The sequence below is a fragment of the Taurulus bubalis genome, assembly GCF_910589615.1.
Source record: "Taurulus bubalis genome assembly, chromosome: 5".
NCBI lineage: Eukaryota > Metazoa > Chordata > Actinopteri > Perciformes > Cottidae > Taurulus > Taurulus bubalis.
The window spans coordinates 9,675,296-9,699,917 of NC_136593.1; the positions used below are offsets into that span (position 1 = coordinate 9,675,296).

Here is a 24,622-nt window from a genome sequence, read left to right on the forward strand (position 1 = left end):
ATGATGTGTGACCTCTACATAATGAGATTATTGGATATAATCAGGGGTTCAATTGTGTCCCAGACTCGCAGCTGTCCAAGGCTCATCCCCGGCTCAAAGGCCTCGTCTCTTTTATGTCGGCGCCGCCAGGTGATTTTGCCAGAGCTGAAGCCCCCAATGTATTGAGAGTGGCCCCGAATAAATACATGTTGTGAAGCTCGACGAAAAAAGATAATTTAACACTGAGGTTAACACAGGTTTCTAAGCCAACTGTGTGACCCACAGCGGGAAGAGTAGAGGAGGAATGGGAGAGCGTATGTCCAGACAGAAAAAAACAAATCAATCTTTTTGTATTTTCCTAAAAGAGAAGGATACAATGTTAACCTGTAAGATTGATACTTTTAAGTACATTTCTCTTCATCGTGATTGTGTGCCTAGGCGCTGTTTTATTTTATTTGACAAACCTCATATTGCATAACATTAGCCTACTTTACAATATGGCGTGGCTCCAAAATGTACTCAAAGTGAAACCCTTAAGGACTGATTTTACGATCTCTGTAAACTCACAACTGGAGAGATGGACAGACTGATTAGACCCATATAATACTTAACCATTGTAAACCGATAATATCTAATGTTGCACACACAGTATATATTCTTCAGGGCTGAAAAGGTATTGCATTGGCTGATACAGTAGGTTATGATAGACCTCATCTATCGCGTGCAGAAGCATCTCCTGGCGCTCTGCGATGCTGTTCGTTTGTTATACAAAGTACAAGTAAATAAAATTTGCTTTCTTTTCAAGAAGCTGAGAAGATTCACAGTCTGATTATGGGGAAATATTCCCTCAGACATAATTCAACAAAGGCTATGTCTGCTGCATTGTATATTGCTTGAGACAAACAGGGCGCTGCGTTTAGAACACACAGACCTATAAATGATGCTACTTTTTGTTTAATGGAACAAGTAAAACATTTTTGGGTCGGTTTGTGAAAATTACAGGCTACTTTTTAGATGACCATTTAGATGGTTTATTGTGAATTTTCCCTGTGAAATGTTATAAATTGATATAGCAGTGAATGGGGTCTCTTTCCTTCTCTGGTATTATGATTTAGACATACAGGGCACCAAGTTCAGTACACACAGAGACTGTTACTGCTGACAGACAAAACCAAATATCATTTCAGTAGCTGCTGAAATTACTTTCCTATTTAAGTTATTAATGTGTTATGTTCAGTCTAAACTGGTGCTTTTTTTTGTGATTGGGCGTCAGTCAAATCAAGTAACATTGCACATTACCCCTTTATTTAACATTTTCAGCTATCTAATTACAAATGTTAAGCATGTTGGCAGTAATAGTATATTCCATATATAATATTATATTTAAATAGATGGAAGAATATAGACCTAAAGTAAAACGAGAGAGGCATGAAGCGATCTGTATTCAACACATGTGGATCAAATATCTCCTTTCCTAGTTGGGTGGCTCACATTGATCCTACGTATTGCTCATATTTCTGCTCGCAGGTGGAGGGACTCATAGGGAGAGAGAGAGAGATTGGGGGATGAAGACAGGGAAATGAAATGCAAGGTGAGAAAGTCAAGAGAAATGGGGAAAATCACAGGGACACTAGCAGGAAAGCCACACGACTGTAATTATATTTTGTGTTCAGTCATTCACAGGAGATGCAAGCTCCTCGTATAAAGCTGAGCGGAGAAAAAGGAACTCAACTAGTATGCAAATAACACAAGAAAATAAACAATGTTTTTTTTTGTTGGCACAAAATCATTACCCCCCAATGGAAAATGTCAAATATAATTTATTCTGACCCTTCCAGGTAGCTTGGGGAAGCGTTTCTGCCTAATATTTAAAACCTATCGCAGCTGAGCAGATGTTTGCCCAGGGAAACGGCAGAGTACAAATTGTTTGTTTAAAGGCCTAGAACACAGGGAGACAAGCACAGACAGATGGTAATGGTCTCGGAATTACCTGAAACTGACATCATAACAAAATACTTGTCTGGGATGAAGTTGTTCCTGCCTCACATTTAGCTGGCTAATGCTTTTGTTACTGATTTGAAATGTCTGCTGCTATCACTGCCAACTGACCTCATCTGTGCAGGTTCAGTTCAGTAGCCTGTCTCTGAAATATTACACTGCTCAAACTGCCGTCATGAAAATCACTCCTTATTTCCTAGTGTTAGGATGCAGATATTGAATTTCAGATGGTCTAATCTGATCAATTTAAATGTTTCATTACAGTTAAAGCCATCTGAGAATGGGCTCCAACTGCTGGAAAATTTAATTTGTTTTTTGCTTAGCCTTTATGACTGTCTGACCACATTATTTATTTTTTTGCAATTCATCAGATCAGATTCCAGGCATCAGACAAGATTAACCTACACTATATAATATCTGCATTGATAGCTGTGGTTAAGATTGCAGGGTGTGTATGTCCTTGTTTCCCACTTCTGAACAAAAGCAGCATGAACCAGACCAAAAAAAGATGGATAGGTGGACATTTAACACAAATATTGCATTTATATATATATATATATATATATATATATATATATATATATATATATATATATATATATATATATATATATATATATATAAATGCGTTAACGTAGCAATCCATTAACGCCGACAATTATTTTATCATGCGTTAACAGCATGTTTTTTTTTAAAGTATATATATATATATATACATAGATATATATATATATATATATATATATATATATATATATATATATATATATATATATATATATATATATATTAGTGCTGGGCAAAGATGAAAACATTTAACTGATTAATCGCATGATTTTTCTATAATCAACAGTGGTTAATAACATATGAAATATTAAAAAAATATTCAACACACTGTTATGCAAAACTACATATTTTTCCAATAAATATTTCAGTAATTAGATTTATTAAATTGTATTTGCCAAAGATCCTTAATGTCCTTCATTCCTTAAATGGTAACATAATATTTCTACCCATGGGATAGACAAATATGAGAAAAACAGTAAAATACAATCCAATAGCACCACACAACGAAAGCCTCTAAATTGGCCATAATGTTGACTCAACAGACACCTCTCTCAAACATGTTCAACATTGACAGGATTTAAAGCAGGTGGTTGTACTAGACTGCATTAGTTTCTGCAGGGTAATAAATTATAGTTTTCTGCCTGACTGCTACATGCACCCAGTGACAGACTTTAGCCAAACCATCCATCATCACATTCACCCTCATTTTACAAGCATGAGAGGAAGTAAGCCACTCCTATCTGACTTGCACATGGACCACCTTTAAGCTGAAGGGCTGACACCCCAAGGTTTCCCAGCAAGCACCTCTTCAAAGAGACAACATTCTGTGGGAGGCCAGGAGAGCCCAGGCATCTACTGCTTCCCATTCTCTTTCATCCTCACACACAAACAAGATTCAGCTAATGCTACACAACATGTCCAAAAAGATCATATGAGTTATTAAATTCCCCGTATATCGGTTTGCACAACATTTGTAAACATGTCAGTGGTTTCCCAACAAAAATGTATGCAGACTCAAAATATAGGAAATACTAGAAAGGTGTACTCAGATGTGCAGATCTTCGTCAGGTGTGTCTGCACTGCTGTCTAGTTTTACTGAATGAACACAACACACATTAATAGTCGAACCTCGTGTTTAGACCACAAGTGTATCAGACATGTTTTTCATTCGCACATCTCACATAACAAAGTCGCTCTCATTTGAATTCCATGTCTGCACCAGCTCTGCTCAGGTGCGTGTCTCAGCTCTGTCTCACGGTCGTATTCGCAACTTTAAGTGTTTATTTAAGCTAAACGCAAGGTTGATGCCCCATAAAAAGGCATGGAATAACTGTGTCTCTGGTTACAGAGCAGCGGCTTGCGGTTAAGAGTAGTGAGTGAGGAGTCAGCAATCAATCAATGGCAGTATCAAACAGAATAAAATAAGTATTTTGAGAAAGTGTCCAACCATGATGGGTCCTTGAGCATGCAGCCATACATGAGCACCTTGAATATTCTTCAGTATACCGCAACAGTATGAAAGACTAGCCGTGGATCTCCAGATTGAGGTCTGTAAATGAGCCATGTAGCTCATAGAATTCAATACCTGAAAAGAAAAGAAGAAAAATCACTTGGACATACTGAATATTAAACTAATTGTACCTCTGTAAAAGGGAGGAAATATCTTGTTTTTGTTGTTGGCTGATACTGATTCTGTTACCACTTATGTTCAAAAGAGCTATGCAAGGAGCGGATGCCCTGTCTGTTTTTTCATCTTGATGTGAATCCAATCAGCCCGTGTGCACAATTTACTGAACCAAAAAAGGAGGGGGGGAATCTTCTGCCTTAATTAGGAACATCAGAGGAGAGAAAGCCATTACTGTTGTGAATGAGCTGAATGGATGCTTGTGGGTGGGGTGCTCCATATGTCTTTATTAAGCTACAGTGTTCCACACCTCCACACTTAAAATACACATGTGCAATGCCCGAACATATCATTAAGCAGTAAAAGATATTCATGAATATCTTTCAACCACTTTGATATCACACCCATACACGGTATTCATGACTCATTTGGTGGGAAATTATTTTACATTTCTCTTTCGTAGTGTAAAAATTAGTTTTCTAACATTAAATGAAAAATCACTGAAATACAACATATCTCAAAAAGTATATTGGCTTTCGGTTGACTTCATGATGAAATTCCCAGCAACATTGTTTATGCATATGATCTTCTGGACCCTTTGGAAGAAAATCATGATGATATTTTGCATTCATGCCGGAAAAATATATAATTCTTTTCCTTCCCTTTTCTCACTGCATTATTGGACCCAAAGCTGTTTTCTTCTCTTTTTTTCAATAACAAATCTTACAAGCAAGTGCGGTGCCTTTTGGTTTTATTCCAGTGGAACAGTGCCTAAATAATAGTTTTAAGAAGTGGGAATAATTCTGTTTTGTTTATCATGATGCTCTCATTTCTTGTAGTACTTGTAGTTCTGTTCTCATTAGTTGTGTCCCTTATGAAAAAAACAACTGAACAACTTGTACTGTTATCATTTAATTAGATCCTATCTATTTCTCCAGACTTTAATTAAAACCTCTTCTCTGTTTTGCTGGATATTGTTTAGGTGCCTAGTAAAGTGAAACCGAGGCTTCTTAAACAATCCAGTTGCTAAATCCAGGCTCTCAGCACTCACGTCTTATCTGGATTAATAGCTTCATAAACTTTAGTTAAATAAACGTTAACTTTTTCAAATGTGCTTCTGACGAATGACAACTTAATAAAGGCTTCATTTTGCTTGGTCACACTCTTTTAACGGTTGTCTCTAACAGAATTCTTCATACCTCGTACTACATTTGTAACGTTAAAAGACAGATCGTAGAGAGACGGAGTCCATCGAAAACGGGGCGATCACACAGTTAACATTTCACGTTGTTCCACTTCTTGCAAGACGTGTGCAGTTCTCCATTCATTGCTTTCAAAGTCAACAGTCTTTAACACGTTTGGAGACTTGATTCACAATTTAAATCTTGATGTTTAACTTAATTTGAACTGTGTAACATTTCCTCTTCATTATATCAGATGATTTTTTTAGTACCACCTGAATCCGATGTAATACATGTTATACATTTAAGTAGTTTACAGACATGAAAATCCCTCACCTTTTGGCGAAATTCGCCGTTTTGAAACCAAAATAGGTGACCTCCGTGAATCGTGTAGATTCGATGAGAAAATGTTTTTTTGGACGGGGGGTATTCAGTGAACTGCGAACAGGTGCGCGTGCCAGAAGGGAGCGTGAGATTCAGTGAACTGCGATTTAGTGAATTGCGCACAGGTGCGTGTGCCAGAAGGGAGCGCGAGTGAACACATTGAACACAGCAGGAGAGAACGCAACGTTAGCCAGCTAGCTAAAGCTGCGGTGGAAAATTATTAGCTAACGCTACCGTTTTTGAGGAGGTAGATTTTGAGGTGATGGGACTGACAAGGCAGAAGGTAAAGTGGTCCACCGTTCTATCAATAAGCAGACCTGCCAACCTGTACGCAATTTGTGTAGCGGATACGCATTTTGACTTCAAAGTACGCTGGTAAAAATTAGTCTAAAATTAATTTTAGACTAGTAGACCAGCACACATTATATGCAATGCAATATAATGCACGACGAGTATTTAATGACTTGTCCCCTATTAGTCGTCGTCAATTCCCATCCCCCCCTCGTCGGTATGCAAAGAATATCAAGGTTTTTGCAGAATGAGTGTGTTGGGGGAGAAGAATGCAGCCATTGTTAAACAGCTGGATGCTGGATTGAAATGCAGCTGGAACTGGTCATGGCTAAAACTGGAAGGCAATGTCTCAATAAAAGTGCAAGAGGTGTCCTTTCATCTGTATTCTCCAAAATCAACAGGTAGGGATTCGCCAGATGCATTCCCTGCATATATACAGCATGCATACATACATACATATAAATTATGCTAACAAAGGGAGCCATGCTCTCCCTTACCATATTGTGCCTCATATACTGTAAAGTTATAGACCCAGTGACAGGCTGGCATGAAATGGCTTGCATAAGACTTAGTAAGGAGGCCATAATAATTTTTGACTCATGGCTGAAGTTAAGTTTCTCCAGCTCTCCCCAGGTTGGCAAAAAATGCATCTCAAAATGCATCAGATTGCTGCTTTAAAATATGGAATATTTACATTTTTCTTACGGGGGAGCATGCCCCCGGACCCACCTGGAGGGGTAACATCCTTCTCACCTTTTTCACCCCTGACCCGTTTTCATGCCTGAGTTTAGATACATACATACATACATACATACATACATACATACATACATACATACATACATGCATACATGCATACATACATACTTTATTCCTGTGTCTGTCTGTTTCAACATGTTCCATGCTTATACTCAACCTAATAAGCTGTATGCCGTTGTTGAATCTGTGTTTACATTATATTACATAGTTGGTAATGGTAGATGCATTGAACAAGTTATTGCATCAGAAAGGGCAAATGGGCAAAGCACATAATTCATTTTTCCAATGTAAAGCATTAGTTTTGCGTATGGTGGCCTAGTTCAAGGCGTCTACCATGTAACTGCAGTCAAAGCCCTGCTGGATTGATTCTGGCTGTCAAACCTTCGATGCCTCTAATCATTAGCAGAGCAGTATTATTTGTCTGTGCCTTTTTAAAACTGTTACAAATCACAGTTGAGAAATAAATTGGTTGTATGAAGTGGCAACGCTGTGTTCAAGGTTTGGACATGGAGATGGTTTGGGTTGAAATAAGTACTTTGTTTGGGAGACATTTTAGTTTGTGTCATAATGACTACATTCGGGTCAGGGGAGCTTTGTCGTGCTGGTGAAGGTAATAAACATATGGTTCGAAACCAATCATGGTCATGGCCACTTGTTGGAGGCACTTGCTCTTCGTTGCATGCCTTACCCATCTATTTTTCTATGCACATTTCCTGACTATATCTCTACAGTAAAAAAAAAAAAATTAAGACACAGTTTTATTTTGATTTTTTTCTGCCTGCTCGAATATTCAAAGTCAATTTTCATACTCTGGAGCAGTCAAACAACCCAACCAGTTGTTTCACTCAAACAAATTAAGAGGCAGAGCAGAAGTATGTATAAGAATTAGAAAAGCAGGTGAGCAACACTGTTAAATCCCGAGGCGTATAACATGATAGTGATACAGGACACGTTCATGACTTACAATTAGTATTTTTCTCCCTTCTTTACATCCTGGGTGGATGCTAATGAAATAATGAAAAGCCTGTGATTAAAGCTGTGGGTTACTGATGAGTAAAATGACATTTATCATGCAATCCTGCGACATAACACCATGCACCTGCTGCCCCACACGGAAATACACTTATCTATTACAAATTGAATGCCTAATTCTAACTTCCTCTTATATAATCAGGAAATTAAATTGGAGAAATTAGCCACAGTAGGAATTAAATGCTGTTTTGTTTTATGTGTCTGAGAGATCTTTCTTTTTAGATTCTCAAGATTTATAAGCATTGGCTTCCCCCACTTGTTGGAACACCAAAGTGTCTTTTATCTGTAAATCCTGACAAAGTTCAACATTGTTTCTATTTAGGGTATTCCCCTTAAATTGCCCTTTAGAGAGAATAATCATATATGTACATATGAGGCCAATTACGCTGCATCACAAATACCACATGTGTATCTGTCTCTTCCTGCGGACTCCTGAAGTGGGATGCCACTCCTCTTGAGTGATACAACAGTAGCTCCTTGGGTCTCCTGAGCCTTCCTGTTAGCCTACTTTCTCCTATAACCTACTTAGAAGGCTTTTTAAAAAGATCCCAAAGAAAGCTTTTTCATTTCTGTTCTCATCTCACGCTCTCTAATAGAGCCGGATGGAGAGACAGCTGATTGGGCGTTGGCCGCGAGGAGGGATATACCCTGTGAGAAGGGTAGACACGTGGGAAGGTGGTCGATGAAGGCGTGTGATTGGACAGTAAAATGTAAATCCTAACAGCAGTTGCTCTTCTCTGCTAGGAATCTTGTCAGCCAATGAGGTGTGAAATAAACAGTGTTTGTTTTGTTGTGTCTCTCACTATGTATTGAGTGTATTTTGTGAAACCAAAGCTTTGTGCAGATGTTGCTTCACGTAGCTATCGGTAATACTACTTATTTACACCTCTGCAAAAGCAAACTCTTCTTGCTCACAAAACCAGATGTCTCATCTTCTGAAAAGCTACCATCTACGTATCTCATTTTGGCACACACACGTTTCTTTTGCAGCATAGTGGGTTTTAATCAGCCAACATGCATGTTCACGTCTCACAGGGATTGTTTTGCTCCTCCTTATAGTGCTGCAGCTGTAAAAAAAAAACAGAAATGAGTCCGCTTTTTTGCACTTCCGTTTCCCTCCTCTCGAAGTCAATGGTTTTTTGAATTGGTTTTAGGTTGGATGCCTGATTTTTAGTTAACACGAGATTGAGATTTTAATGTTTTGTTCTACGATATACGTCAGTAAATTCCTCCTTAAAATAAGACGCTATCAAGTGGCTTAATAGAACTACAAAAACGTCATCATACCGACTAGTTCGTCTTTAAATTCTCGTTGTATACCTCGCATGTAGTAGTTTGTGCATAACCTAACATTAGCTTTTTCCTGCTGCCGATTGCATTCACAGTTCATTTGTGAAGATTATCTTGCTGAACAATCAGTATCATAAACATGTGTTTGCCAAAGAGTCCATTGTCTGCAATAAACCAAACTCAATGGAAACAATCCCATTGGCTTTTTGTCATGGGAACCAGTGCGATGCTAACTTCTGGGGTTGGCCTGAAAAAATATGGCCATGCTGCACTCATGGACATGTGAAAAGTTTGCCTTCAGAGCTTTCTGCCAGAGATCTTAAGTTTATGCAACAAGCCTTCTTATTTAGATTTAGGAAAACATTGTGGTTCAAATAAACCCTTTCTGGCAGAAAGCTCTGAAGGCAAACCTCCCATGGGCCACTCTATTGCATAGACTTTCACAATAGACAAACAATAGTATATCTTTCATTTCATTTAATTCTCTGTTTAGATCTGTTAAAACGGCCCTTAAAGATCCATGTTTGCTGTTCAGAATCTTGTAATTTGAAGAGGAAATGTAATTGAGCAGCTGTTTGGAGTCTTCTCCAGAAAGCTGGCCATAATCCAGTAAATCATGTCTTACTCGCTTGTGATCAGCTGTGTCTATAGTTTGACCATCTGTGTTGGATAACAGGTCCCTACTCTCTGACTCGCATCATCTATATTTTTTCATTTTTTCTGCCAATACTTCTCTACCCTATGAATCGTCTGTGTTGTGTTTATCTTGTATTAATGCAGCTACAGTGGCAATCTGGTGGTGGCACGAGAATAGTAAGAGAGTCTTGATAATTGAAAATTAGTCTGTAGAAACGCCACAACGAAGCTTTGCCTTGAGACCAGTGTTCCCTCTAAGCTGTACGCGTGTGCGGCCGCGCAGGCCAGTCGAAGTGGCCGCGCAATAGATTTTTCAGACCGCGCACATTTTTCAGACCGCACAAACGATTTTTTTTCAGGGGTTAAAAATCTTTTTTGCGCCAGTGTTTCTGAAATAGGAGTGAGCCATCTTCACAATAATAAGATCTTTGATGTGACGTGTCGAGTCTTCTTGGCCAATCAGCGTCCCGTTTCTCGACATGCGCTCTCTGTACCTCTGCTAGCGCTCTGCCTCCGTTAGCACCCCTCACCCCCGCTGTCCTCCTCCGGGCGCCAGGAGTGAAGCTCGCCCAGAGCGCCACGTGAGCTAGGGCCGGCGCTGTTTAGGCTCCTCTTGGCTGGCCCTGCTCCAGCAGCTAAAGGCTACAATGGCGAAAAGAAAGGCAGAGCAGGTGCCCCAGAAAAAGTTCTGCCTAACGTTCAAACATAAGTGGCTAGATGAAATAGTCCAAACTGACACAGGTAGGATGAAACTTTCAGACATATTTAAATATGAAGAATATGAAGTTATTAAATTGTTTATATAGGCTACCTTTAGGAAAAATGACACCATGTCAATTTAATATGCCTATATTTATTGTTAAGCACTGCATTAGCATTTTTCTTTCAATGCAGTTCCACTTAAATGTTGTACCTGCTGAGAAATGACTAAACACCTTTGATACTTTTTTTTTTTTAATATATATATCATTATCAGTCATAACTAGTGAACCAGTCATAACCTCCCCTTATTGAAGTTCAACAAAGATCCTTTAAGTTCAACTACACTGACTGGTAAAACACCATCATTAAAATGTTCCCAAAGTCCAGCCATTATAAAGGATATTAAATAAATATCATCCTTGTATACATATTGATGCATTTGCTGTCATCTCTTTGAATACCCTATGGCTAACGCAGGCTTGTGGTCATTTTCGGCAAATTGCTCACAGTGCTGAAAAAAATTACAGGGAACATTGCTTGAGACCCAAAGGCAGTAGATAACAGGATGTTCTTTTGACGAGCCTGTCTAAGAGAGAATTGGGAGGTTGTTGGTTTGAGTCTTCAAATTGGCTCAAAAAAGGCCAAAGTGAATGAATAACCCATTCGTAGAGAAAGATGGCAGCGAGAGGGAGCACGGTGGAGACGTCCTCCTGGAGACAATCATGGACAAACAGCACAGGAGCACCTTCCCTCCAAACATTCCTAGGTGTGTGCAAGACAAACTCTTTTCTTCTGACGTGTCCTTTGTCATCATCGTAAAGTTGACATTTGTGGTTTTTCGTGATGTGTCCAGGCAACTATTCAATGGATTGCCATGATATTTTGTAAAGACATTAATGTCCCTCTCAGGATGAATCGTAATAACTTTAGTGCCCGCTTTAATTTAAAGTGCACTATGCCTATATGCAGGCTCATAGGGCCGCCAGAATGGCCGTAGACTCTCAGTCATGCTTGTTGATTCACTGATGGATACTATGGCTTTACCGTGATTCTAAAAATGTCATTAAAAAATATTATTTGTGAGGCTGAACTTAAAAACGTATACACTTTTTTCTTGATTATCTAGTCCCCTTGCTTCTTCTTTATTTTTTTATTGTCCATTTCCACTCCACGTTACTGGTTTGGGATGGCCCTCAATATGACAAATGCTCCATGCAGACACAATAAACAAAGACAGAGTTGATGAAGTTATGCCACAATGACATGCATTTTGGCTGGCATTCAGCTTTCCCTAAAAATGCAATTGCTAATGCAGAATACTTAAAAATCAAAGCAATTTTTTATGACAGTGAGTTGGTGTGTCATATCCAACTGTCCTTTGGTATAATGTCAATTTAATCTGGTTTCTGCACGGTCAGTGCAGACTTCTCCTTGATCACAGAATTACCACTTTGCCCATTAGGGAGGTGATGATAGGACAGCACTTCCTGCTTATTAAATGTCACTTTTTAATTTCCTTGCATCCAAAATGAAACAGGAGGCAAGTTCCCCAGATTTACTACTAATTGTGATGCAATCACACCAATGGTTGAAGAAATCCGCAAACCATTGATCAAGAGCTTCAGCTCTTTCCACTGGTTACCCCCGGTGATGAAGAATAAGGCGAGGAGAAGGAGAAGCAAAACTCAAGCAGAGATGCAAAATAAAAAGTAAAAAAGAGTTGTGGGTTAAGTTGTTGGATGAAATTATGACTCCGCTTGTCCAACATTATTAGACTCACCAGATGTCACATATTCTTGTGTCGGAAACGATAATTAGAAAGTAGAGTTTGCAATAACTTGAGAACTGAGAATACTTCCTGACTATGAGGACATTTAAGGTGGAAAGTGCTCCTGTGTGTCTGAACTCTCAATTCAACTAAGTTCAAAACCCAAGTCCATTTGATAAGATATATTATTAGTTTTTTGATGTAAATATTAAATAAAAATGTGTGTAGAACAGTACAACAGCAGCAGCTTGTTTCATAGTATCACAAAGATGTTTACACTGATGTCAAATTCAGCAATGCGCTTTTACGGAGCGTCATTCTGGGCTCGGGGAGAGCTCACATGGGGCGCGTGGACCGACCCAAGGAGCTTCAACCACCAGCGGACACTCCCGCCGAGCAACGCACGGTTACGCAGCGCCTCTCGGTCGGACGCCTCCAACCTCACCTCGCCGATGTTGTGCGTCCTGACTGACCCACCTGACCAGCCCAACCCCGTAAAGACAGCACCATAGACACATCAACACAACGTCACCGCAGATGAAAAAAACACAAAAAGCAGGAAACTTACCAGATGCTGTTCATTAAAGACAAAGTCCGTTCGCTCTCTTTAAAAAAAAGTTCAGCGACACGGTTGTACAGTTTATCAGTGCGCTTCAGTTCCAGCAACAGGTGGCCATGTACTGACACACTGACCAATCACAGCGCACGTTAATGGTCTTGCGGGCCCTGTGGCAAAGCACATGCTAGAAGGCCTTCTCATATAGTTTAATCAGCTCTCGATTCCATACAGAAACAGAAGTGAAATGTGATTGGATGAGCACTGTTAACCAGATCATTAAACAGCGGCCGCGCCTTGCAGCTGGCTGAAGGCTGAAGGCAGAGGAACACAGGAGCTGTGCAATGAGAAAATAAGCTAATAGGGAAACATTATTATAATACATGTAGTGCATTTGTGAAAAACAATTAAACTATAAAATAGCTATAACTTTTAATGATACATATATTTTTTTTATTTAAACTTTGTGATTCTGCTTAGGCCAGCAGAGAAGGCTTCTTAGGCCTTGACGGCCCGCCACTGACATTGATAATAAGTAAACTGGGTAATCATACTGCCGTGTGTATTTGAATTGGATGGAAAAAGTACAAATCACACCACCAACAATGGGTCTGATTCATCAACAAGGACGTTTGATGCCAAAACGATTTTCTCTCAAATATATCAGTTCCTGATTAACATACTTGCTGAGGCTTTGCAAACATTTGGTCATCTTTTACTCAGTATTTCATCATTTGGAAACATTCCAAACACGCAGAAATGTTAATTATTCAGCCCGAATAAGTCCGTCTGCCGTTCACTGCCCGTATAATACAATGCTGTAAATCCTCTGTTGACCAAAAATAAGACCAAAGCCTATAGAACAATGCTGTGTGTTTTATAGCTGTGTTTGCACACACACACAATTGACTCACTGTTAAGGTTTAGCAGGCTTAATGTTTCATCAAAGTCTTTTTGCCACAATAAAAAAAGTCAATACTGGTTCTGTTGCCTGGCTCAGCACTGATACAACATTGTTCCTGAACGTTCTGCTGCCCCAGCGCTTCTTTGAGCCGCAAACGCTGCTAGATCTTGCAGACGAGTGAAATACAAAAAGAAAATATGTATTTCCTGTCACATCCTCAGGACAATATGCTTCATTACTTCTGATGATTGTGTAGCTGAATTTTTGTAATGAAACCTAGAGATAGTTGTGAAGAAGCGTGCAGAGAGCAATGGGTGTCCATAGGGTGGAGGGAAAATGGAGATTTAACATAAACACATGACAAGCTTATTAATACAGCATGTTTTCAAACGATTACAGTCATATTTTTCTATCTTTTTTGCTTGTGACCACTTACAATATGATAGTCTAGTTTGGGCCCCTTCAACCAAAGAGCTGTATTCATTTTTGGACTTTGCTTTTTTTTGTGAGATATTGGATATTTGGCTTTGTTATTTAAATTTGTTTTGAAGTTCATTCAAAACTTTTCTTCTTTTCCTTCTCTCAACCATTTCATAACCCCACAAAATGTATTTTTTGACCTTTTGTAGGGGCCCGTTGTTTTGGAATCATTAGATTTATGTCAACTTAAGTACTTTTACTGTTGATATTTATCTATATTAAGCTGATAATATTAATATTTTTACTGAAGTCAAATTTTGAATGCAAGACATTTACCCGTAGTGGAGTGTTTTTTTTACTTTCTTTTATCTGTTCTTTTACTTAAATAAAAGATGTAAGTACTTTTACCCTGGAAATACCAGCTGTTTATAAGCAGAATGAAGGAGAGAACAGATTCCATGATGTCGGTGTAGTGAAGACTTGTGAAGAATATGGTGGTGTGGGGAATAATGTCCGGAGTCCAAAAAAGTTATAATAAAAGTATATTTAATAAAAAATGAAAGACAGACAGCTTATGCTTTCGATCAAGCTCTTTTGCTCCACAGCGAACTCCACGGACACACAGGTCAGAGGCGCTCGTGCAGCAGCCGGAAAAGAGAACGTTAGTTTCTATACCGCCGCGGAGCTTAGAGCCCTTCCTATTGGTTAAAAGTCTCGTTTTCACACCTGCGAAGCAGCTCTAATCATTCATTGGCCCGCAGCTAAAGTGGCGGAGCTAGTCTTCTTCTTCTTCTTCACTTCCTGTTCTTCAAAAAGGGTAGAGTCTATCGTCTCAAAAGTCAATGTTCAGCTCCGCCACCTCAGCCGAACAAGAGAACTACAATTTCTTACAGCGGCAGTCCATGCAGTCCAATATTTGTCTAACATTCATTCACACATTAATCATTTTACAGTAATAAAGGTGACCTTCATATGCATACAATTACAATAGCCCTTATTAATTATCATATTTCATGCATTGTAATGTACACATAAACAATTTATTTCTTACATGTACAAGTCCAAATGTGACAAACTAAGCTTAAAAAACACTACACTTGCAACAAACCTAAGCAGGTGTTTTTGTTTTAATTCACGACGTTAACCATGTGTTTATTGTGACCGTAGTGGAGCATCATAGTTTGACTTGCCGTGCTCCCAATGCGCCCCCAAGGGACACAGAGGCGGCGTGAAAAAGTGTCAGTATCTGACGAGTTGTGACGAGAACAGCGATACTGCGGCCGTATGAATATTAAGCAGTCAGTTAAAAAGACAATGCATGCTTGTGGAAATGTTACCTGGGTAAAGGTGAAGAAAAAATGCCTTAATTCACTGTTTTTATTTTCTGCCATTAAGTCGCTGTTGCTCTCATACATCATCCTTTGCCCAACAGTTAACCTCAGTTAAACCAGCTGTATTCACGCTTTTAGATAAACGCACTGTTCTTTAGGTCACACTCTCACCTGTCTTCTGTGTAATGTGTATTTGCCCTTGAAGTCTCCTTGTTAAGATAGACCAGCTTCTAATTTAACAAGGAGCTCCCATAGGTCATGATGGATGGTGCTTTCTTTCCAGTGGCAGCAGGTCACACAAACTAATATCTCACACCGCTTCCACGCTTTAATAACAGATATCGCCCTCCTTCTCCCCCCCACCCCGGTCTTCCTTTCCGTTGTTATTCACCTGCTTTCCTTCAGTAGAAAACACGAGGTGAGGTTGTGTGTAAATATCAATACTGCAGGTTGTATATCCTTGAAGTCCCCCTAGAAAGGTGTTCAGGCCAAGTTTGTTGCCTTTGTCGAGGGTTCGTCAAGCAGATTGGTTTTAAGTCATAAGAGCACAAAACCATAACCACAATGGTTCTGCAGGGAGGTGTTTGATCTTTGAATGCTGCTTTACTGGCGGAGAAATGGAAGCGTATGAGGTGATTTTTATTCTTACTCAAATTCTATATTGAGCGCCAGCTTTCAGCAGAAATATCAAACGCAGCATTCGTTCTGATTTTGTCACTGCTGTTAAACACTGCAAAAGAAACAAGAAGTTTGAATTACAATTGTGCAGTTCTCTTACCTTCTTAATAACAACAAGTTATGTTTACAATAAACGTATGTGTGCTCTTATAATGCAATAAGCTAATGCTGTAGCTGCAGAGGGTATTCATTTTATTACAATTAGTGTCATTAGCTTGGTGCTCATGTTAATTGCTGAGATCTTTCAGTGAAGCAATCATTCAGGTCATTTAGCAGCACTAATCATTACCTTCATGGTAACGATGGGTCAAATTATGGAATGTAAAAGGGCCGATCGTAGTGATAAACCTATAGATAATAATCACACAACTCTGCAGTTCCTCTCAGCTCTCTGGAGCATTTTAATGACTTTCAGCTATAGTTCACTGCTTTAATTCACTCATCAATTATATCAGTTCAGTAATGGATTATTACAAACACAACAGTACATATCATATTATTTTTTACACTCAAATTAATTGTTTGTAGATATAGACTTTACATGTGTTTATTGCCCTGTCAAACTATATTCCAGAAATGTTACAATCTTCCCAGTATCTAGTTTTCATAATACATAGAAATTATTGCAAAAACTACAAAAATGAGATCCTTGTAGTGATAACAAAAATCGTCAAATGTCGGCAACTCCAACTCTCTTACACTCTTACCGACTGTATTTTGAGAAGATAATGAGAAAAAAAATAAGAAGAGTAAAAGTTCAAGTAAATGAGATACATTCCAAATTAATAATAATTATAATTATGTTAGGGTTGGGAATTGATACTCAATACTTTTAAAGGTATGGCACAAAATAACCCAGCACCATGTACTATCAAAAATTCTGTCGTCAAAAGATACCTGCAGTCAATCCTTTCTGGAGCCAGATCTAGAAAAAACAGCCAATCACTGCAAGCATTCTTAGACTTTACGCAAAATATGCTTGTCCCACTATCATGGCAGCTCCACGCCATGCAGTCTGTTGTATGCTGAAGTCAAGCTCTATGTATCTGACATTGTTGGCAGTTCAGCCTGCAGAGATGCCGCCACATACCAAAATGTAAAAAAAATGTGGCTATACTAATACAAATAAATGGGGTGGTGGTGATGGCATTTTACTAAACGCTTCCTTTCACATATACGTATCAAATAAAGTAGAGAAAAAAAGGTATCAAAGAAAGTACTGTATTGGTATCGATATTACTTTAAGGGTACTGATATTGGTACTGGTATAATGTTTTTTTTACAATACCTAGCACTATGTTTCATTAATATTTGAACAAGTTTTGATTATTTCTCTTTGGCTAAAACGTTCGCAAATGTTGTCCATTGTTTCTTTGTTTTGGAGATTGGAGAATTCCAATCCACTTTGCCAGGCACTCAAACAAACTGCGCTTGTATCTATAATGAGATTATCCAACACTGATTCTAGTGGCATACGCAGATCCATTTAGATTCAAGGCAAATTATGTAAACATCATGCAAAGAGATCTCCTACTCAACCTGCAGTGTCACACAGCAAGTGACAAAAAGCAATCAGGATTTGGCTGCTTGCCACATATTCAGAAGATGTTTTAGTTAATCCTTTTAAAGATATGGATCATCCATTGATTAGCAAATGTCTACTTTCAATAATCTTTTCATATGCAAGTTATTCACTTAAATCCCTAATTTTCCAAATGTTTTCCTATGCTGTTTGTAGCTTTTATGATTAAAAAAACAATTAAATTAGCTTTTCCAGATCAATTAAACCTCATTATAGTAAATATATCTTAGTTCTCTCGACACCAGGAGGACAAAGGACATTTGGATTATCTATTGCACTTCTGTCCGTCCTGATAGAGGGAGCCTCCTCTGTTGCTCTCCCTAAGGTTTCTTCCCCTTTTTTCCCCGTCAAAGAGTTTTTCCTCTGCCGATGTGAGGGTCAGAGGGGACAAAGGATGTTGCATGTGTACAGATTGTAAAGCCCTCTGAGGCAGATTTGTGATATTGGGCTATACAAAACTAATTGAATTGAATTGGAGTAAAGCGTTGTTTTATTAAAACTTGCTCTTGGCATCCACCCTCTGCGGATGGCGTGCGTGCACCATACTTTGGTGTATTTTGTACGTTGTCAGTACGCCCCCTAGTGTTTGAGCACACTGCAATGAACAAGGCACTGAGCATCAAGAGAAAATGGACATTGTCTCCGTGACGTCACCGGTAGGTTTCTGAAGAGCCGTTATGAAGCTCAAAGTGGGCGCCTTCAAGTGTCGCCATTTTAGCAGTGACGACAATGCCGATAATTAATAAAATGGGCAAAGAAGGAGAAAGATAGCAGCTAGCGACCTGAGATGACTCCCATCCATAGTTCAAAGCAGGCCCATGTATGCCTAACTTTGAGCCATAACTTTATAGCACATTTTTATATACTCACCCGTTTAAATTATCTAGAGACCAAAACCGGTTTATGATCCAGGCTGTAAACATTTATTTCTGCTGTAAAGTTGGGCATTCCAACATGCAGGTTTTTGGAATATGACTAACTTTTGGAGCTTTTGGCACTTCCAGATTGGCTTTGAATCTTAGCGCCAGAGGTTTGCCACTTGACAAAACGCCTTTGTGCATGCTTGTAGCTCCCACCCCATCTGTGGAGGCATGATGTCTTGTGCAAGTAAAAACACTCACGTAACACTCCTGAGTCTTTTTTCTGTTTTCTCTTAACTTTTCTTTTCACCAATCTTTTAAAAATGCTCAGCTTTCATGGCAGTGTACATTTTTTACTTTATTAATTGTGGTTCATCTTTCCCTTGATCTCGTGACTTCACGCAAATCCAGCTGCCGTGCAAGAAAACATTAATTCAGCTGTGGGGACCCACTTCAGCTGGAGCTGGCAGGACAACATTAACTGAACCGTATGTAGATATGTTTACTTAATGGAGACATTGAATTTGGGATTGGATTTCTGAAAATGTCCTCTGTAATGAGAGTTCATATTTAAAACCCTATCAGACAGAATCCGACCTGCTTTTGACACACTGTGTAGGTGTTCTGTGTGTTGATTGATGACTTACATGGCCAGTCAATCAATTAATGGTTTTCTGAGCATTTACAGTTCACATACTGTAGGTGATCAATCTTCAAGAAATAAATAGAAACCACAAATTCAGTGTGAGCTCTTCACCTGTCAGAGCAAAAATAACACAGGCCCTTCTATGATTAAAAAGAAAAGTAGTTGTGTCCTTTAGCTGCTCTCATAACAGTTTGTAATGTTCCTCATCACAGCTGTAGCAATGTAAGACTATTAAGCCAGATTGATTGCTTTGGTTCCTTGTACCTTCTTGATTCAGCACCTCCAGGTCCATTCTGTTTTATTTGCAGCCTCTCACGGATGTCTCAAGAGAACGCTGTTCCTTTCCCGTGTTGTGGAAGCTACAGCTGAGTTTCTTTTAATGAAGAGCAAAAGAAGAAAGCGATTAGAAGAGATAAAACACATGACTGAATAAATTCCCTCACAATTGATTTTTCCACTCGCTTAGGCCTCTTTTTCAAACTGTGGCAGATGGGAAAAGCAAAGTAATGAATCCCAGTAGAAGACCATTTACCAGGAAAATAGCCCACTTCTATGTGTCGTGCCTTGTTGCAACGTTTAACGACTCTTTCAGGTTTTTCCTGAATAATTCATTATTTACTTAATTTACTCTATACTGGCCTGTTTCTCAGGGTAGCACATCAGTGTATGGATTTGAAAAGGCTAACAGCTCTTATCCTGTCATCGAGGCAAACCATACATTCACAAAATTTGCCTATCTGGGAGACGAGCACCTTCCTGACCTGCAGTGTTTTGCATTATTTATACACAAACTTATTGACTCCCTAATTAATCCTAAATATTTGAATAAGCGAAAGTTTCTTACTCTTGACATTTCATACTGCAGCTGCCCACTGCTGTGAAACTGATGCTAATTTAGAGATCTGTTTATGCAAAATACAGTCATGGGATTAGCTGAAATGTCCCACAGGACACTATGTAATGCTACAAATAGATAAAAGACACACTGGTGGAGAGGATTGGCTTGGCACAACTTGGTAACCATTACATGTACCACATACATAACAGTCTTAAAGGCCATGACACATCAGTCAAAAAAATAAATAAATAAATGTAATTGAGGAGACGAGAAAATCCATTTAAACAGATGACTTGTATTTTTGACACCAGCGAGTCCAAATGAAGTTTAAATATTGGTGTGCAAGCAAAGGTGCTGGAAGTACGGGGTTAGGATGTGGGGATGGGGAACCCCCACTGTTACGATTTGGTGTTACCGGTGGTGCGATCCCACCGAAAGATGGTCTCTCGTGAATTTATATTCATGCTCTTCCTATTTTTGGTATTTGCAAACTTACTCACTTTACACTGTTTTAATGAATTGCATAAATCACTCTTACACACATTATACATTTTCATTCAATAATTTAGTACTTTATATTGTATGTGTTAATTTAATGAAACAACATTCACTAAAACATGTGTAATACTATAAAACAACTCTGGAAAATGATCATTGCCAATGATCCCCAGCTTCAGTAAGTAAAGTACCAGGAATGTGGCCTTGCACATACATGTTGTAACGCACATACTTGATGCAGCATCGTGTGGAGCGGCGTAGCGTCTGTGTGGCATCGTACAAAGGTTCAGGCATTGGCAGATCATTTTTTAACATAAGAATGATGAAATCAAATCATCAGCAATTCAAATTAACATTTTATAATGAGAGAAAGTGGTTGCTGTGAATGAAAGGCCAGCTCCAGAATGACCTCCTTTGCCGCCTGAGTAAAAATCACAACTAACTATTCATCATTTAAGCATTTAAGCGTTTCGCTGTCTGTCCATTTCCTATAATTGTGACACCCTGTTGTGAACTTACTCACTGCAAAGAGCAAAGCGTTGCATTTTCCACCGTATCGCAGTTCTAATAATGTTTAACACATCAATGTGGGTATGAAGTGTCACATTATTACAACAAAGCAGTCAAAGACGGCCGAGAGCATGTCATCTCTCATTGGCTGACAGACAGTGAGCACAGAGAACTGTGAAATCATTTGTCTGATTGTCTGGCAGCCAGGAGCAGGACTCGGCAACAATAACTACAAGCCCTGTGGTCAAATCTCCATCGCTTGTTAATAATCTGTCATATTTCTGACTCTGCCTCCTGTGCTTGCAGTTCAAATCAGCCTGCCTGGGAAATGAGTTTTCAAACAATATAGGAAAAAGTTTTACTCAGGGAAAAAAGGAGTTTGGTGTATGAAGAGAAACAAGAAAAGAATCTTTTATTACTGCAAGATCCATTGTATTTGGAAATTTTCCAACGTGTAGATTTAAGACTTTTAGTGGGATTAGTTAATGTATTGTCCGTCGAAAATGATGTCTCAATTTATAGTCTGTTCAACTACTTTTTCATTAATTGTGGTCTGCATTATTTGTGATCCTCTCTGCTTTGTAAGAAAAATAATTTATAAAATGGACTGGAGTAATATCACGTTCCTCCCTCTCCTGCATATTTATTCAGGCAGAGCAGAAGGCTGGGTTTGTGATAATCCCCCAGCTCTTCAGTTTGTGGGTAGTAAGCAGGAGGTAAGTCGAGCGATTAAAGCGCTTTTCAGTGGGAGCTTTGGGCCCCCCACCAAAAAAACAATAGTCTGAAAAGTGGAAAGCTAGCAACCACCCACGCCTGTGCAAAGAGCGGCCCTCAGGAGACACAGTGGTCAACAGGGCATGGGGCTTACCTGTCAAGAGTCTCGTTGTGTTGGGAACGCAGTGTAGAGGAAATTCAGAGGAGCCGACGAGGCCAACCAGTTAGAGAGGAAGAGGAGAGAAAAAAAGAGCCCTCTGACCAAGAGCAAGTGTTTTACAGAAACTTTGAGGATCAAAATCCAACCACTATGCTTTATCCGTTTTTTTTTTTTTTTAAAGTGGCCCTTGAGGTTAATGGTCTGTCGAGGACTGTGATTCCTACTAGAACAGTGTCTTAGGCAGAATATTCACTACTCTAGCTCAGTGCTTCACCTATATTCAGTCTTCCCAGGCTTCAAATAATGCGTCGTGTCCAGTAATCCAGAGCACAGACCCGTCGGGGAGGAGCTACTGGCAGCTACAGGCTTGGTAGTGAGCGACTCACTAACGTGCCGATTCAGTTTTTTGTGTGTGATTTTAGCTAAACCAGATACTATTAAGTTTAAACACATCAGTGATGTAAGTGATGGCCCTGGTGTGTTTTCTGTGTGAGCACAAGGACTCAGTTTTTTTGTATTTTCCTCATCAGGAACTGTTCATATGGTAACTTATGAGCAATGTGGCCTTGTGTGCTCTGATTAATTTAGCATGCAGTTAACAGACCAGTCTTAATTTGGTTTTAATGAAAACTCCTGAAGTTTGCTGCTGGTGTTTCCACCACTGCTTTGGAAGGAGCCGGACCAGCTTCAAAGCATGTCATCCTCGGTGAAACGCTGATCTAATAACTCTCTTTCCCTCAAGATGGTACAGATCAAGCACCAGCAAACATTGTTTTCCATTCCTGGCCCTGGATCCCACCAGCATGGCTTTTTTTATGCCCAGTCTGAGCTGCAAAGATAGCAGCGGTCCTATCTCTGTACCTCTGTCCTCCTGGTAAAGCAGCCAGTCTCCTGTGTAATCGAATTATCGGACACCTGAAAAAAGAGTGAAAATGTGGTGAAAATGCCATTCTCTGTTATGCTTAGAAAAGAGATGTAATAGTTAAAGCTGCTGTCATTGCATTTTTGGATTAACAAAATGTGATGTCCGTAATGTGTTTACAGCGTGTTTCAGCTGCCATCAAACAAATTCCTTAATGCAGGTTTAACTTTATAGTGAGACAGACATTGAAATTGAGTACTTACTCACTGACAGGTGTAGTGTTGCACAGTGGGTGTTTTTTTTTTGCACTCATTAAATACAGTACATGTGTGGTGGGATTGTTGGCAAAACACATTCAAATAAAATTACACAAAGTAAATGTATTGCTCTAAAATAGAAAGTCCTTTCTGCCAAAGTCAAATCAGGGAAATGCTTATAAGACCAGCTTGAATAATTCAACCTTGCTCGTTGTGTATGGCAATAGAGATCTGCATTTTTCTTTTAATTGCCTTTTAGAGAAACTAATTTGTCATTATGTTCTCATATTTTCGAGGATGTGACAAGATTACATAATTAATTGAGCTCCAGTAACTTTGATGCTTTGACACATGACTGAAATAAATTAGTCTCTTCTGATTATTCTTTATTGTTAGACCTTTCTGATGAGTGGCAGGCAGCATATACATGCTTTGTCTGCAGTCTGTCTTATATTGAGGTGTATTCTAAAACTATTATTTCTTTATTGATATGCCAGCTTTTCTGCCTCATGCAACACGCAGAGAGTTTTCCTCTTGCATTTCCACTACGTTTGTCATGCTCAAATTGAAAGTGGCCACAAACACATGTGGATTTAAACGTACCTTGAGTGTCAAGTCAACACCATGTGTTTATTTCAGCACTTTGTCTCACCTAATCTGTCTCATTTCCAGGTACGGAGACATGGTGCCAAAGACGATCGCCGGGAAGATCTTCGGCTCCATCTGCTCCTTGAGTGGCGTGCTGGTGATCGCTCTGCCGGTCCCTGTTATCGTCTCTAACTTCAGTCGCATCTACCACCAGAACCAGAGAGCAGACAAACGCCGCGCTCAGAAGGTAAAAGTCAGTGTCTTTATTTCATCCCTTCTGCTCTAACAGGGAGATTCAAAGGGTGGGTTGAATAAAGTGTTGTTTTGTTGAAGTGTGTGCACATTAACAAAAAAGACTTCAAGCTTTTGATTTTCAAAAAGCCACAGGATAATTTTTATATTATCACGTTATGGAGGGGGAGCATGAATGGCAGGTTGACGTATATGTGCTGTGTTGTTGGATACCGATGGTGAATCCTGAAAAACCTTTTTGAAGGTCTTTTTTTTATTGAATTAGTGTGTATACATTCAGATAAAAGCGAGAAAAAACAACAACAGAGTTGAAAAGATCTTGATGAATGATCCTTTAATCAGAAGGACAAAGGAAACATTTTACAAACTTAAAAAAAGGTGATGCTGAGAAGAATTGAACCCAATTGAATAGTACGTCTGCATTGTAAATCTCTGTCCTTCAACCGACATCATCCCACGTTTTTCAAAACCATCGCACACACACAAAAGACATGTTCTGCCCTTCAGGACTACATTACGTCCTTCAACATATGCGCACGCTCCCTATCTCTCTTTCTCAAACGAACACTCTAAATCCAAGTACTAAATGTTCGCTATCCACTTACTACACTCACCCAGTGGGCTTGACCTTTCTGCAGGGCGAGATAAGAGAGCTATTAAGTTAGAGAGCAGCTGCTGATAGCTAATTGAGGAGGGAAAAGTCTGGTTTGAATCTGTAGTGATATGAAAATCCTATGTGTCTGGTTTTCTCATTA

General features: G+C 39.2%; 1 protein-coding gene across 1 annotated transcript in view; it reads left to right on the plus strand.

Moving 5' to 3' along the window:
• Window positions 1-24,622, plus strand: part of LOC306737213 (A-type voltage-gated potassium channel KCND3-like) — a gene marked incomplete at both ends in the record, with an annotated part of 70,227 nt that overhangs the window by 33,960 nt on the left and 11,645 nt on the right. The window contains one exon of the mRNA XM_079218919.1: window positions 23,700-23,862. Coding sequence (XP_079075045.1) covers window positions 23,700-23,862 — 163 coding nt within the window. The remainder of the gene's footprint in view (window positions 1-23,699; window positions 23,863-24,622) is intronic.